Source organism: Canis lupus, chromosome 37 (assembly GCF_003254725.2).
Source record: "Canis lupus dingo isolate Sandy chromosome 37, ASM325472v2, whole genome shotgun sequence".
Taxonomy (NCBI): Eukaryota; Metazoa; Chordata; class Mammalia; order Carnivora; family Canidae; genus Canis; species Canis lupus.
In genome coordinates, this window is record NC_064279.1 from 6630188 (window position 1) to 6645328 (window position 15141).

General features: G+C 36.5%; 1 protein-coding gene and 1 long non-coding RNA gene across 44 annotated transcripts in view; one reads left to right on the forward strand and one right to left on the reverse strand.

The window, feature by feature from the left end:
* CCDC150 (coiled-coil domain containing 150) overlaps positions 1 to 15141 on the forward strand; it is a 79954-nt gene that overhangs the window by 32841 nt on the left and 31972 nt on the right. For 9 of the 13 annotated variants that reach the window (XM_025441919.3, XM_025441916.3, XM_049106771.1 and 6 more), the window contains 3 exons: positions 516 to 693; positions 1235 to 1303; positions 11460 to 11573. In XM_025441919.3, coding sequence (XP_025297704.1) covers positions 516 to 693; positions 1235 to 1303; positions 11460 to 11573 — 361 coding nt within the window. The remainder of the gene's footprint in view (positions 1 to 515; positions 694 to 1234; positions 1304 to 11459; positions 11574 to 15141) is intronic. The other 4 variants (XM_025441922.3, XM_049106772.1, XM_025441925.3 and 1 more) reach the window with 1 other exon arrangement.
* The window catches only part of LOC112656542 (uncharacterized), a 71269-nt gene that overhangs the window by 3298 nt on the left and 52830 nt on the right, over positions 1 to 15141 (reverse strand). For all 31 annotated transcript variants that reach the window (XR_007408984.1, XR_007408979.1, XR_007409004.1 and 28 more), the window contains one exon: positions 1403 to 1592. This is a non-coding gene — a long non-coding RNA (uncharacterized LOC112656542). The remainder of the gene's footprint in view (positions 1 to 1402; positions 1593 to 15141) is intronic.

Consider the following 15141-nt stretch of genomic DNA (forward strand, 5'->3'; position numbering starts at 1 on the left):
GCAGAGGGAGCAGCAGGCTCCACTCTGGGAGCCCGACGTGGGACTCGATCCCGGGATTCTAGGATCACGCCCTGAGCCAAAGGCAGGCACTAAACCGCTGAGCCACCCAGGGATCCCTGTATTTCTTCTCTTTAATGAAACGTTTAATGAAACGTTTAATTCTGCATTTCTTGAACCAAACACAAAGCTAAAATAAAAACTTTGCCCTCAAGGAACTAGTTTTGTTAGAATGTTTTTGTAACTGCTCTCAGCCAGTATGTTCTCCAAGAACATGAGTCTACGGACGCCTGGGTGGCTCAGCGGTTGCGCACCTGCCTTTGGTCCAGGGCGTGATCCCATGATCCTGGGATCAAGTCCCACATCGGGCTCCCTTCATGGAGCCTGCTTCTCCCTCTGCCTGTGTCTCTGCCTCTCTCTCTGTGTCTCTCATGAATAAATAAATAAAATCTTAAAAAAAAAAGGTCTATTAAAGAGGTCCAATTTAGCACTCATGTCTCCTTGTTCTCTTCTTACAGGGACCATTTAATCCTTGAGCATAATCAGTGTATCCAGAAAGCACAGGATACCGAGAAGAGGACAGTCTTGCAGAAAGAGCTACTAGAATCAACTATTGCAAGATTGCGAGGTGAATTGGAAGCATCAATGCAAGAGAAGAAGTCTCTGCTAGGGGAGAAAGAAAGACTTCAGGAAGAGGTAGGTAGAAGCAGATTTATGTTACCTCCTGGTTGTGGTGATGATCTTGTTTTAAAACTATTTTAAGTGCAGAAGACGAGATATACAGCCCAGATGCAGTTTGTCTGAGTTGCCCATTACAGAAATATTTAGGTGACCATGTCTTGTAGCATGTGAAGTAGATTGTGCCGATCCGAGTCCCCTTCTACAGCATTAGTGAGTGTTAACTAATAGCTCACACATCCTCATGATAGTGAAGGGGTCAGATTTTTAAAAATTGCTTTCCCCTGAAAGAGTGGGACAGTGGAGGTTAAGGGGGAAGAGCTCTGCCTTCCTATTTAGGAAGGAACCAGCAGAGTCTGACATGCAGACGTGTCTTTCTAATTTCAGGGCTATTTGTGAAGTCTGCTCTGCCTCAGAGACTCCCTGAGTGGCCCCTTTTCTGAGAGGATGTGCTATCTCTGCAGTGTAGGTATTAACATGCAGGGTGTGTCTGCTGTAGTAGAGCCTGCTAGCTGCTTTAAGATTGACCGATTTCTTTTTTTCCCCCTTCCTTGGACAGGTTAATAAAACCGAGAAAGAAATAGTGCAAGAAAAATGCAATTTGGAAAAGGAATTAGCTAAAAACAAGGTATTCCACATTTTATTTGTTGATATTTCACTATATTTTCTTCTGCATCTCTGCCTCCTTATCTTACTGAGGAGATGGGTTGTTTTGTTGAAAACTAACCTGTGGGAGAATAAAGAAGCCACTGAGGTGGATGCAAGTCAGAGCACCATAGTCGCTGTAGCGTGAGGCTGCTTCCGGGGAGCTTTCGCTTGTTGAGCATCTGGTGTTTGCCAGTGAATCATGACGCCTCTGGCCCTAGTGTTCACTGAGTATTTTAGCCAGGAAGTCCCTTGAGAGTGAGCTAATGACCCTGTGGGAGGCAAAGACATAATTGCTGATGGTGCAATTTTATTTTGTTTTTTTAAAAAGCTAACTTAGGCTTCCTAAGTGCCTATTAGCACCTGTCACTTCATCTGCAAGATACTCTTTCCTGGGTTCTAAAAACATAGAATGGCCAGAGACACAAATATAATTCTAATTAAGATAAAACCAAAACCAGTCTTTAAAACATTTTTATTTGTGTTTCAAAATTTGAAGAGTGTAAAGATTATGTATCACTGTCATCCAGAACCATCTGGAGTGTCAAGGAGAATCAGCCTACCCAGACAGTAAATTCTGCAATACATGTTGATATAACTATCAATCCTTGATTGTTTCTTGGCTTCTGGCCCAATTAATTAGTATTCACATTATCTTTACCGTATATATGTGAGCTTGTAATTTAAGAACTGGGGAGAGAAGAAAGATAAATTCTGAGCCCAGGCTCTACTATAGTTCACCACTCAGGCAGGTAATTTGTGGTTTAGGGACTAAACTGTAGTGATTTGAAAATAATCCAACCTAAAAATCTTTTTAAAAAGTTCACTTCCCATGGTAAGGACTTGCTGATGTCAGTTTGTCCTCACATATGCTTTTTAAAATAGCTTTTTAAAATATGGAAAATTGATGGATACTTTTAAATTCACAAATGCTTTTTACTAAAAAAAAAAAACAAAAACAAAATACAAATGCTTTTTACTTAAAATGTAGAGAGTATTACATGGCTAAGGCAAATGCTGTATTTCTGTGATTGAAACATTGCATTATTTTGCTTGTCTGATTTTATTTGAATGTAGGCTAAGTGTAAATATTTGGGACTGAAAGATACTTGCTCATTAGGGAGATTCCATTAGGTCAAATGATAATGCTTATACAGTGTCCCATTTTTTTTGGTCTAATTTGATATTTTTCAAATGTGTATTCATTATAAAGCTATGTTTTTCGAAAGTCAGACATATTAAGTTATACATAGTGAAATTCATCCTTTTTTTTACTGTACAGTTCTGTGTTTTGACGAACACATTATGTAACCACCACCACAATCAAAATACAGAACACTTCTATCACCTCAGAAAGGTCCCTCGTGCCTCTTTATAGTGGACCTCTTCCTCTGCCTCCATCTCTTGACAACCACTGACCTGTTTTTCTGTTCCTATAGTTATGTCTTTCCCAGATTATCCTACAAATGGAATCATACAACATGCAACATTTTAAGTCTGGCTTCTTTTATTTAACCTAAGGCATTTGAAGTACATCCAGGTTCTTGCTGTGTGTATCATTGTTGTGTCTATTGCTTATATTCCATTATATGAATATATCACAGTTTTTTTTGCCCATTTGCCACTTGAAGGACATTTAACTTGGTAAATTTTGGCAATTATGAATAAAGCCTGTATAAATATCCACATATGAACATATATTTTTATTTTTATTGGCTAATTATCAGGAGTTGGAATTCTAGATCCTACGAGAAATACATTATTTGACATGATATTAAACTATTGAGCTGTTTTTCAAAGAATCTACTATCTTGCCTTCCATCAATAGTATAAAAGAGTTCCACTTTCTCTCCATCCTCACCAGCACTTGGTATTATTGGTCCTTTTAGTTTTAGCCATTCTAACTGGTGTATACTGGTGTATCATTGTGGCTATAATTTGCATTTCTCTAGTGATTAATAATATTGAGCATCTTTTCATCTGCTTATGGGTTATCCACAAGTTGATGTATCTCTTCAAGTCTTTTAATCATTTTAATTCAATTGTTTGTTTGCTTAGTATTGATTTTTCAGAGATTTTAAAATAGGTTCAGGGATCCCTGGGTGGCGCAGCGGTTTGGCGTCTGCCTTTGGCCCAGGGCGCGATCCTGGAGACCCGGGATCGAATCCCACGTCAGGCTCCCGGTGCATGGAGCCTGCTTCTCCCTCTGCCTGTGTCTCTGCCTCTCTCTCTCTCTCTCTCTCTCTCTCTCTGTGACTATCATAAATAAAATTAAAAAAAAAATTAAAAAAAAAAATAAAATAGGTTCATATTGATTCTTATGTAAAAAATTCATACTCTGTATATGTAGAAATCTTCTATGTGCTTTACATATTTTTTCTTCCATTTTATGCCTTGTTTTTTAATATTCTTTCGAAGAGCAGAAGTTTCACATTTTGATGAAATCCAACTTGTCAATTTTTAAATTTATGGATCATAACTTTTGTGCCATATCTAAGAAATTTTTGCCTAACCTAAGATGGCAGATTTTCCTTTTTATTCTCTAGAAGTTCTATAGTCTTAGGTTTTACATTTGGTCTATGATCCATTTTTAGTTAATTTTTGTATATCATTCAAATTATATTTTAATTTCATAAAACATGCAAAGTTCACTTTATTTTCAGGTGGATTGTATGATCTAGTATCTTTTATTACTGACATATAATTCATATACTGTAAATTCACCTTTTTAGAATATACAATTCAGTTTTTAGTTTATTCCCGAGTCTGTGCTAACATCATCACTATCTAATTCTAGAACCATTTTATTTTTTATTTTTTTATTTTTTTTTAAATTTTTTTTTTAATTTTTATTTATTTATGATAGTCACAGAGAGAGAGAGAGGCAGAGACACAGGCAGAGGGAGAAGCAGGCTCCATGCACCGGGAGCCCGACGTGGGATTCGATCCCGGGTCTCCAGGATCGCGCCCTGGGCCAAAGGCAGGCGCCAAACCGCTGCGCCACCCAGGGATCCCTAGAACCATTTTATGATCAAAAAGAAACCCGGTACTCATTAGCAGTCACTCCCCATTCTGCTCTTCTCCCAACCCCTGGCACCACTATTCTACTTTCTGTTTCTACAGATGTGTCTATTCCCACATTTCAAAAAGATAGAATAAAGCAGTATGTGGCCTTTGGGGTCTGGCCTCTTTAGTAGGTATAATGTCTTCTAGGTTTATCCATACTGTAGTATATGTCAGTATTTCATTCTTTTTTATGGCTGAGTAATATTTTATTGTGTGATGTACCACACTTCATGTAGTCGTCTAAGAACCCCACTATTCTGGCTGTGAGGAATAATGCTGTGAATATCTCTGTACAGTTTTTTTTGTGTGTGAGTGTATGTTTTCAATTCTGTAGGAGCAAAACTGGGTCATAGGATAGCTATCATTTTGAGAAACTACCAAAGTGTTCTTTTACGAAGTGGCTTTGTCACTTAACAATCCCACCAGCATGCATGAAGACTCAAATATCTCCACATCTTCACCTACATGTTACTGTCCTTTTTTTTTTTTTTTTTTTATTGGTGTTCAATTTGCCAACATATAGAATAACACCCAGTGCTCATCCCATCAAGTGCCCCCCTTACTGTCTGCTTTTTAAGAAATTAATATACCCATCCACGTGGGTATGAAGCATATCATTGTGTCTTTTCAACTCAGGTGAAATTCACATGATAGAAAATCAAACACTTTAAAGTAAACAAGTCAGTGGCATTTTTATATTTACAGTGTTGTATAACCACCACCTCTGTCTAGTTCCAAAAACATTCTCATCACCCCGAAAGGAAATCCTGTACCCATTAAGCAATCACTCCCTTTTCCCTTCTTACCCTAAACCCTGACAGCCATTAACCTGCATCCCATTTGTGTAGATTAACCTATTCTGGATATTTCATATAAATATAATCATACAATATGTGATCTTTTATGTCTGGCTTCTTAGCATAACATTTTTGAGGTTCATCCATGTTGTTGTACATGTCAGTACTTCATTCCCTTTTACTCCCTTTTATGGCTCAGTAATAGTCACTGTACGTGTGTCTTTGTATGTGGTGTACATACACAATTTGCTTTGTTCCTCTATTGATAGACATTTGCATTGTTTGCACCTTTCAGCTGTTATGATTAGTGCTACTATAAACGTGTGTGTTGTATGTGTATTTGTTTGAGATATATACCTAGCAGTGGAATTGCTGGGTCATATGGTAATTTTGTTTAACTTTCTGAGGAACCACCAGACTCTTGTCCACCGTGCTGAACCATTTTACCTTTCCACCAGCAATGTACCTAGATTCCAGTTTCTCCACATCCTAACTCCGTTATTTTTTTGGTATTTAATAATAACCATCCTAATAGATGCGAAAAGTGGACCCTTGTTGTGGTTTTGATTTGCATTTCCCTGATGACTAATGATGTTGAGCATCTTTTTATGTGCTTATTGGCCATTTGTATACCTTCTTTGGAAAAATGTTTATTCAGATTAGTAGCCCATTATAAATTGGGTTGTCTTTAATTGTTGAGTTGTAAGAGTTCTTTATATATTCTGGATAGTAGACCCTTATCAGATATGTGATTTGCAGATTTTTTTCTCCCATTTTATGGGTTCTGTTTTTAAATTTTTAGATTTTTATAATGTTCAGTTAACTTTTTTCTTTTTTCTTTTTTTGGTTGCCTATGCTTTAGATGTCACATCTGAAAACCTGTTGCCTAATCCAGGGTCACAAAAATTCACACTTTTTTATTCTAAGAATTTTATAGTTTCACATACTATATTTAGTCTTTGAACCATTTTGAGTTACTTTTATATATCAGTTGAGTTAAGAGGTTCAACTTCATTATTTTGTCTGTGAATATCCAGTTGTCCCAGCACCATTTGATGAAAGGCTGTTCTTTCTATTAAATAGTCTGGACTCCCCTGTCAAAACCCAATTAACCATAGATGTATGGGTTTATTTCTAGACTCTCAAGTCTATTCCACTGGCCTATATGTCTTTCCTATGCCAGTACCACAGAGTCTTGATTACTGTGGCTTTGAAGTAAGTTTTGAAATCACGATGCAAAAAAAAAAAAAGGAAAGAAAGAAAGATGAAGAGATATATAGAAGGAAAGAAAGAAAGAAAGATCAAGATGCATGAATCCTCTAACTTTGTCTCTCCTTTTTTTTCAAAATTGTTCTGACAATTCTGGATACTTATGTTTCTATATGAATTTTAGGGTCAGCTTTTCCATTCCTGGAAAAAAAGGCAGCTGTAATTTTGATAGTTTGTATTGACTCTGTAGATCAATTAGGGGAATATTGCAATCATTATTTTTCTATATAAGAATGTGTCATCTGCAAATAGGAATAGTTTTATTTCATCCTTTCACATTTTGCTGCCTTTTTTTTTTCCTCTTTCTTGTGTAATTGCCTTAGCTAGAATCTCCAGTACAATGCAGAATACAAATTTTGAGAGCAGACAGACATCCTTGTCTTGTTCCTGATCTTAGGGGGAGAGCTTTCAGTCTGTCACTATTAAGTATATTAGCTATGGGTTTTATCTAAATGCTCTTTGACAGGATGAGGAGATTCCTTCTCCTCCTAATTTGGAGATTTTGTATCATGAAAGTATGTTGAATTTTGTTAATTGCATTTTCTGTTTATCGAGATAATCTTAAAGATTTTGTCCTTTATTGTTATGGCATATTACATTGGTTGATTTCAAATGTTGAAGCAAACTTTCATTTTTGGGATAAATTTTACTCACTCATGAGTATAATCTTTTTTATATGTTGTTTCATTTGGCATGCTAATATCTTGTTGAGGATTTTTGAATTGTTATAAATAAATAGTTTTACAGTTTTCTCATGATGTCTTTGGTTTTGGTATCAAGTAGTATTGGCCTCTTAAAATGATAAGTATTTCCCCCTCTTCTATTTTTGGGAAGAGTTTTTGAGGGATTGGTGATAATCCGTCTTTGAGTGTAGAATTCATCACAGTTCTAGGTTTTCCTTTCTGGGGAACTTTTATTTGTTTTTAATTTTTATTATTGATTTAATTAATTTATTTATTAAAGATCTATTCACATTTTCTATTTCTTTTTTATAGTCACTTTCAGTAGTTTGGGTATTTCTAAGAATTTGCCCATTTTCTAGGCTTTCTAATTTATTGGCATATGATCGTTCAGAGTAGCCTCTTTCTTCGTTTAAGTTCAGTGTATTGTTCCTTCTTTCATTCCTTTTTTTTTTTTAATTTATTTTATTTATTTATGATAGGCACACAGTGAGAGAGAGAGGCAGAGACATAGGCAGAGGGAGAAGCAGGCTCCATGCACCAGGAGCCCGATGTGGGATTCGATCCCGGGTCTCCAGGATCGCGCCCTGGGCCAAAGGCAGGTGCCAAACCACTGCGCCACCCAGGGCTCCCTTTCATTCCTAATTTTAGTAATTTTTCTTTCTCTTTTTCCTATCTTTTTCTCTCTTTTTTGTTTTTGCTTTTGTTTGTTTTTGTTAATACAGCTAAAGGTTTGTTGATTTTGTTCATGTTGTTAAATAACCAACTTTTGGTTTTAGTGATCATCTCTATTGTTTTTCTCCCCTCTCTTTTGTTTCTGCCCTAATCCTCATTATTTTCTTCCTTCTGCTTGCTTGGATTTAATTTGCTCTTTTTCTAGTTTCTTAAGATAGCAGCTTAGGTTGTTGGTTTATTTCTTCTTTTTTTAACAGCTGTAAATTTCCCTTTAAGCCCTGCTTTAGCTGCATACCATACATTTTAGCATATTTCCATTTTCATTCAACTCAAAGTATTTAACTTCCTTGCGATTTCCTTTTTGACTCATTGGTTATTTAGAAGGTTGTTTAATTTTCCCATGTATGTGACTTCCCCAAATGTCCTCCTTTAATTAATTTTCAATTTTATCTCATTGTGATTGGAGAACATACTTTGTATAATTCCAGTCCTTTAAATAAACTGAGAGTTGTTCTATAGCCTAACATATGGTACATGCAGGAGAATGTTGCATGTGCTCTTGAGAAAAATGGTATTCTGCTGTTGCTGGGAGGAGTGTTCTGGAGATGTCCAGTTGCTTTACAGTGTTGTTCAAGTCATGTCTCCTCATTGATTTTCTGTTTAATTGTTCTATACATTATTGGAAGTGGGTTATTGACATTTCAACTATGTTGAATCATTTATCTCTCCTTTCAGTTCTGTTAGTTTTTGCTTCATTTATACTGAGACTCTATTATTGTTAGAGGTATATATATTTATAAATGTTATATCTTCTTAACGGATTGACCCTTTTTTCAATATATAATGTCTCTTTTAGGTTTTTGCACCCAATTCCACCATGGCAGGGAGTTCCCATACACACAACATCAAGCAGTTTTTGGATACCAGCAAGGTGTCCGAGAATTCTACTCAATTCTTACACTACTACCCAGAGATAGCATTAGATTCCACAGGGTAAGGGTTTAGTCCTACAAGACTGCCCCCATCCCTGAACACCTAGCTTACACACCAGTTGTAGACTCCAGGCTGTTACACCAGGCAGTTGTGTTTCTGACCTCCTCTTTAGATTCTTTTAATTTACAAGAGCGGCTCACAGTACTTAGGAAATACATTTACCAGTTTATTAGAGGATATAACAAATGATACAAATCAACAGCCAGATGAAGAGATATATAGGGTGAGGTACGGGGAAAAGTCAATGAGCTTCCATGACCTCTCCAAGCACACCACTCTCCCTAATTTCCATGTGTTCACCAACCGAGAAGCTCTTGGAACCCAGTCCTTTGGGGGTCTTATGGAGGCTTCATTGCATAGTCTTGATGACTAAATCATTGACCATTGGCTGATTCAGTCTTCAGCTCCTCTTCTCTCCCTGGAGGTTAGGAGCTAGGACTAAAAGTTCTAACCCGCTAATCACATGGTTGGTCCTCCTGGCAATCAGCCTGTACCCTTGGATGGGGTCCAGAAGTCACCTTCATTAATAACAAGACACCCATTTCACCTTTAAGGCTCTGAAATGTTTTCAAGAAATGTGGATGAAGGCCACATATATCTCAGGCATATATTTTGGTCATCTGAATGACCAAACGTATTTCTTGTAAACCATTGTGATAAATGGTCTTCTTTATCTCATGCATTTTTGTCTTTATTTTGTCTAATATTAGTATAGACACTCTAGCTCTTTTTAGGTTATTGTTTACATGATGTATCTTTTTCCATTCTTGTACTTTCAACCTATTTATGTCTTTGAATCGAAAATGTGTCTCTTTGTAAGCATACAGTTGGACCTTTTAAAAAATTCATTCTGCCTATCTCTGCGTTTTTGGTGGACCATTTAATCCATTTATATTTATCATAATTACTGATAAGGTAAGATTTACATCTGCCACTTTACTCTTTATTTTTTATTTTTTTTTAATTTTTATTTATTTATGATAGTCACACAGAGAGAGAGAGAGAGGCAGAGACACAGGCAGAGGGAGAAGCAGGCTCCATGCACTGGGAGCCCGACGTGGGATTCGATCCCGGGTCTCCAGGATCGCGCCCTGGGCCAAAGGCAGGCGCCAAACCGCTGCGCCACCCAGGGATCCCTACTCTTTATTTTTTATGTCTTAAATGCTTTTTGTTCCTCTCTGTCTCCCATTACTGCCACCTTCTGTGTTAAGTAGATATTTCTAGTGCACTATTTTAATTCCCTTATTCTTTCTTTTCCTATATATTTTTGAGTTATGGGTAGCAGAGTTACAAAAATACATATATAAGCACCTTGTATATGTACATATGTTGCTACCTTTACTGTAGTAGCTGTACCCTTTATTTCTGTATGTGAATTCCAGTTATTGTCTAATACCCTTTTATTTCAGCCTGAAGAACTCCATTTAGTATTTCTTCTAGGGCGTATTTTTCTAGTACTACAGTCCAAGCCCCACCAAAGAATGGACCCTGATCCAGACCCACACAAGTTTAATTGAGATTAGAGAGAATTGACAGTTTAGCAATTGATCTTATATATGAACATGTTATATCTCTCCGTTTTATTTAGGTTTCTATTTCTCTTATCAGTATTTTGTAATTTTGAACATATTAAATATTGGACACTTTTTTTTAGATTTGTACTAAAGAACTTCATCGGTTTTGGTACTATTACAAATGGTATACTTTTAAGAAATAACAATTTCCAGTTGTTGCTAGTATATAGAAATACAATTGAGTCGCATCCTTATATCCTTCAGCCTTACTGAAGTCACTTATTCTGGTATCTTTTTGTATATTTGGGGGGGGATTTCCTATGTAAATAATCATATCTACTGTAAGTAGAGATATTTTTACTTCTCCATTTCCAGTCTCGAGGTCTTTTGTACGTTTTCTTGCCTTATTGCATCGGGTATGGCCTCCTATATGATAATGAATAGGAATAGTGAAAGCTGATATCCTTTTTTTCCCACTGTTAGGGGGAAACATTTTAGTCTTTTACTATTAAGATTGATATTAGTTGTAGGTTTTTTATAGAACTACTTTATCAGGTAGAGGTTTACATGATTTAGAGGTAGAGGTTTAACTATAGGTTCCCTTTCATTTCCAGATTGCTGAGTTTTTATCCCAAATTAATGATGAATTTTCTGAAATGCTTTTTCTATATCTATTGAGATGGCCATACATTTTTTTTCTTCTGTAATCTATTGATATAGTGAATTATACTAATTAATTTAGAATGTTCAGTAAGCTTTGTACTTCTGGGATAAACAGTGTCCTGGCTTGTTATCCTTTTTACATATTGCTGAATTCATTTTACTAGTATTTGGTGGAGACTTTCTGCATCTATATTACATTAATATTTAAGTAATACCAAGTATCAGAAGGTCTTCTAGTAAATGTGAACTCTGTAATTTGTCATAACCCTCCTGCTGAAGACAACTAGAAAAGCTGATACATTTTAAAAGAAAGAAAGTTTAAAAAAAAATCTCAGAGCTGTCAGTCTACAAATCCCTCCGTTTAGAGACAGGAGGACATGTTCATACAATAACTTCCAAATTATAGTTAAAAATCATTTTTAAAATAGGATATTTTTGGATCTAGAGTAAATAGATTTCTTTTCTCCTTTTGTGTTTCAAAGGTAGACATAAATGAATTAACCCACAACCTGCAGACTCTAGAGGCAAAGAATAAGCACCTGGCAGAAAAAATGGCTTCTCTAGAACTTCAGCAAGTCACTTCTGATTACAATGGGGTGGGTATAAAAAGGTCAGTCTAAATTTGGAACTAATGACTGATGAGTTTTTAAAAAATCAGAAATTAGGAGATGGGTTTTGTCATTTGTTTGTATCTTAATATTATCAATAAGTCCTGAACAACTCAGGCTACGTATAACAGAGAGCCTTATAAGTACTCAAACAATAAAAGATTTAAGAAAACAAGAATTTAAGGCGGCTAATAAACATATGCCTCCACAGATGATCTATAATACTGAAGAGCACAAATATATATAGTGTTTTAAGATATTTCCTCTTTCATTAATATGAGGAAGAAACTTGTATTTTTCTTTTCCTTGTCTGACAGTTCCATTAGGCCAATCAGTAATAAGTACGATTTCTAAAAGCCGTTTGACAAGGTCAGTGCAACACAGATAAATGGTAGAGTTCTTAAAACCTCTCTCCTTGAAGGGTATTTAAAGAGATGATCATTCTGTTAAGCAGCTAGTAAGTTTTCCTGTGTGCTTTTGAGTGCTTGAAAAAAAAATTTGCGATTGCTTCTATAACATGCAAATCACCTTTGAAAATTGCATAGAAGGCCCTGATGTGAGTCTCGCTTAATCTGAGTTAAATTCTTTCAGCCTCTGTCATAAGCTGCTCATTACTTCAACTATGAAAACCTAGAGAGTAAGTCTAAATCCATGACAGTTTCATGGCTTTAGAGCCAGACTGCCTGTGTTTCAATTTTGGCTGTAACCTTGGGTATGATTCTTAACCTCTTTGAGCCTCAGTTTCTTAATCTGTCAACGTGAGGAAAATAATACCGTTACTAAGAAGTTGTTTGAGGATCAAATAAGTTAATACATGTAAAGCATGTAGCAGATGACTAACATTTATTGAAATTTTAGTATCTGAACCATCCTAGAAAAAAAGCCTTTAAGTTGCTATTACAGCAACAAGGTACATTAGCTCTGATTCTTGATACTCAGACCAACTCTCCCTCCCCCAAGATTAAAGATTTATCAGTTTCCTCTGTTTGTTGGGCTACACATCAGCTGGTTCTATCAACCCACCTGCTTCTGGTCCCTCTGGAAGACCACATATCAGTCTGCCTGATTCTTTCATGCTCCACTGCCAACGAGTAGGCCTGTGGCATCACCCTAGTAGTGATTTTGACAGATCCTGCCAATGATTTTGTCAGTTGTTGATTCTTGCCTTCTCATTGCACCTCTTAAGGCCTCCCAGTGATAAACCACACCTCAATTTCAGCTTGTAGTTCTATGTTTCCACATAGAATTTTCTTTGACCATGCCTGCCTGGAAGTCCTCTGGTTGGCTGTATGAGTCTTGAGAAATGAGGCTGAGATGTCAGGATTTGGGTTTTGCTTTTTTTTTTTTTTTTCTTTTTTTAATCTCAGCAATATCATTAAACCTATCACCATTCAATGTTGGCAGTGTATTTTTGTTCTTTGGGAATTAACACTTGAAATTCTCTACCCTCTAGTTTAACCTCTTGATGGTCTTTGGAGATATGCTTATGAATGAATTTATGTTGTGTATGTCACAACAGATTTGAACTCAGACCTAGTTTCAACCCATGGTTCTATTTACTGTGTGTGACCTGTGCAGGCCTTAACATCAATGGCCTTTGGGACTAAAGGGATCTCCTAACTCTGGGGTTCCCAGAGCACACTGTATATATACATCAAAATAATAACTTCAGGGGTGCCTGGGTGGCTCAGTTGGTTAAGTGTTTGCCTTCTGCTCAGGTCATGACTTCAGGGTCCTGGGTTGGAACCCCATGTTGGGCTCCCTGCTCAGTGGGAGCCTGCCTTTCCCTCTTCTCCCTGCTTGTGCTCTCTTTCACTATCTCTGTCTCTCTCTCTCTAATAAATGAATAAAATCTTAAAAAAAAAATAACTTCATTGATTAGAAATTGACCTATATATGTATCTGCCTTTACTCTCTTCAAGAACAGTAGTTACTTATCTTTAAACTCCTTTACCTGACATAGCACCTAATACATATGAGAGATATTTTAGAAAGATTGATTGAATAGAGCATACGGAGGGTCATGTCTGTCTTGTCAGTCTATGAAGATTAAATGTCATTTTGTGTAACACGCCCATCACAGGGTCTAGCATAGTATATCAATGTGTAAACATTATTCTCTTGTTTTTCTTCTTCACACTGATTTTGGATTTATTTTTATTATTTTGGCCTTTAATGATGGTATAATTTAAGTCTCTTACCACAGGCAGTTGTTCAGGGAACCGTAGTGAGAAATGATCCAAATGTGAGAAGCTTACCTTTCCTGAGTTCAAGTTAAATAACTGTCTTCCTGACTTCTCTTTTGGATTTCAAATGATAGCACTAGACAGAAATATAATTCCCACACAACTAGGACTTAATGATTTGAAATTAATGAATTAAATGTATTCTTTAAAACTAGGATGACAGCCAGTGTGTACTTGTACAGGTATCAAAGTTGGTTCCATTTGCTGTAGCCCATGCAAACTAGTTAAATATTTTGAATAAAGTCCCTGCTTACAGGGGTGCCTGGCTGATTCAGTTGGTAGAGCATGCAAGTCTTGATCTCAGAGTTGTGAGTTCGGGCCCCATGTCAGATGTAGAGATTATTTAAAAATAAAATCTTGGGACGCCTGGGTGGCTCAGGGGTTGAGCATCTGCTTTCAGCTCAGAGCATGATCCCGGGATCCGGGATCAAGTCCTGCATTGGGCTCCCTGTGAGGAGCCTGCTTCTCCCTCTGCCTATTTCTCGCCTCTCTCTTTGTATTCTCATAAAGAAATAAATAAATCTTTAATAACAAAAAATTTTAAAAAATAAAATATTAAAAAAAATCGCTGCTTACAATCTGCTTATAAACTAGCTTTACCAAAATGTTAGTATCTGTTGATTTTATGTATTCTTCTAACAGCTTCTGCTAACTTTCACAGCTCACTTAATTAGATCTTAGAAATAATTTTGTGGCTTACAGTTGATCCTTGTCAACCTGTCTTTCATATGTTAAGATAATTGTTTGTTTCCTGCTTTTTCCAAGGAGTGATATCTTTGTGTCAGTTAAAAATGCATATTCTAACTATTAGCATTTTTATTTGTATGCTAATTATCAGGTGATTCTCCAGTTTCTGTTTTGCTTTGCATATTAATAATCTTTATAGTATATTGCCAAGATTATTTAAGCAAAAATTAATCTCTGTTTGTCTTTCCACAACTCAGAATCAGAGATATTCACTCATTTAAGTGTTCTCTAATTTCTGGTCCTCCATTGATTCTCTTAAATAAACAGCCTATTTAAAGAATCTGAAAACCATAATTTAAATTACTGTCTTAATATTGCTTTCTGGGATCCCTGGGTGGCGCAGCGGTTTGGCGCCTGCCTTTGGCCCAGGGCGCAATCCTGGAGACCCGGGATCGAATCCCACGTCAGGCTCCCTGCATGGAGCCTGCTTCTCCCTCTGCCTGTGTCTCTGCCTCTCTCTCTCTCTCTCTCTCTCTCTCTGTGTGTGACTATCATAAATAAAATTAAAAAAAAACATTGCTTTCCTTTAGCAACTAGAAAAATTTTTTTGTTTGTTGTGAATT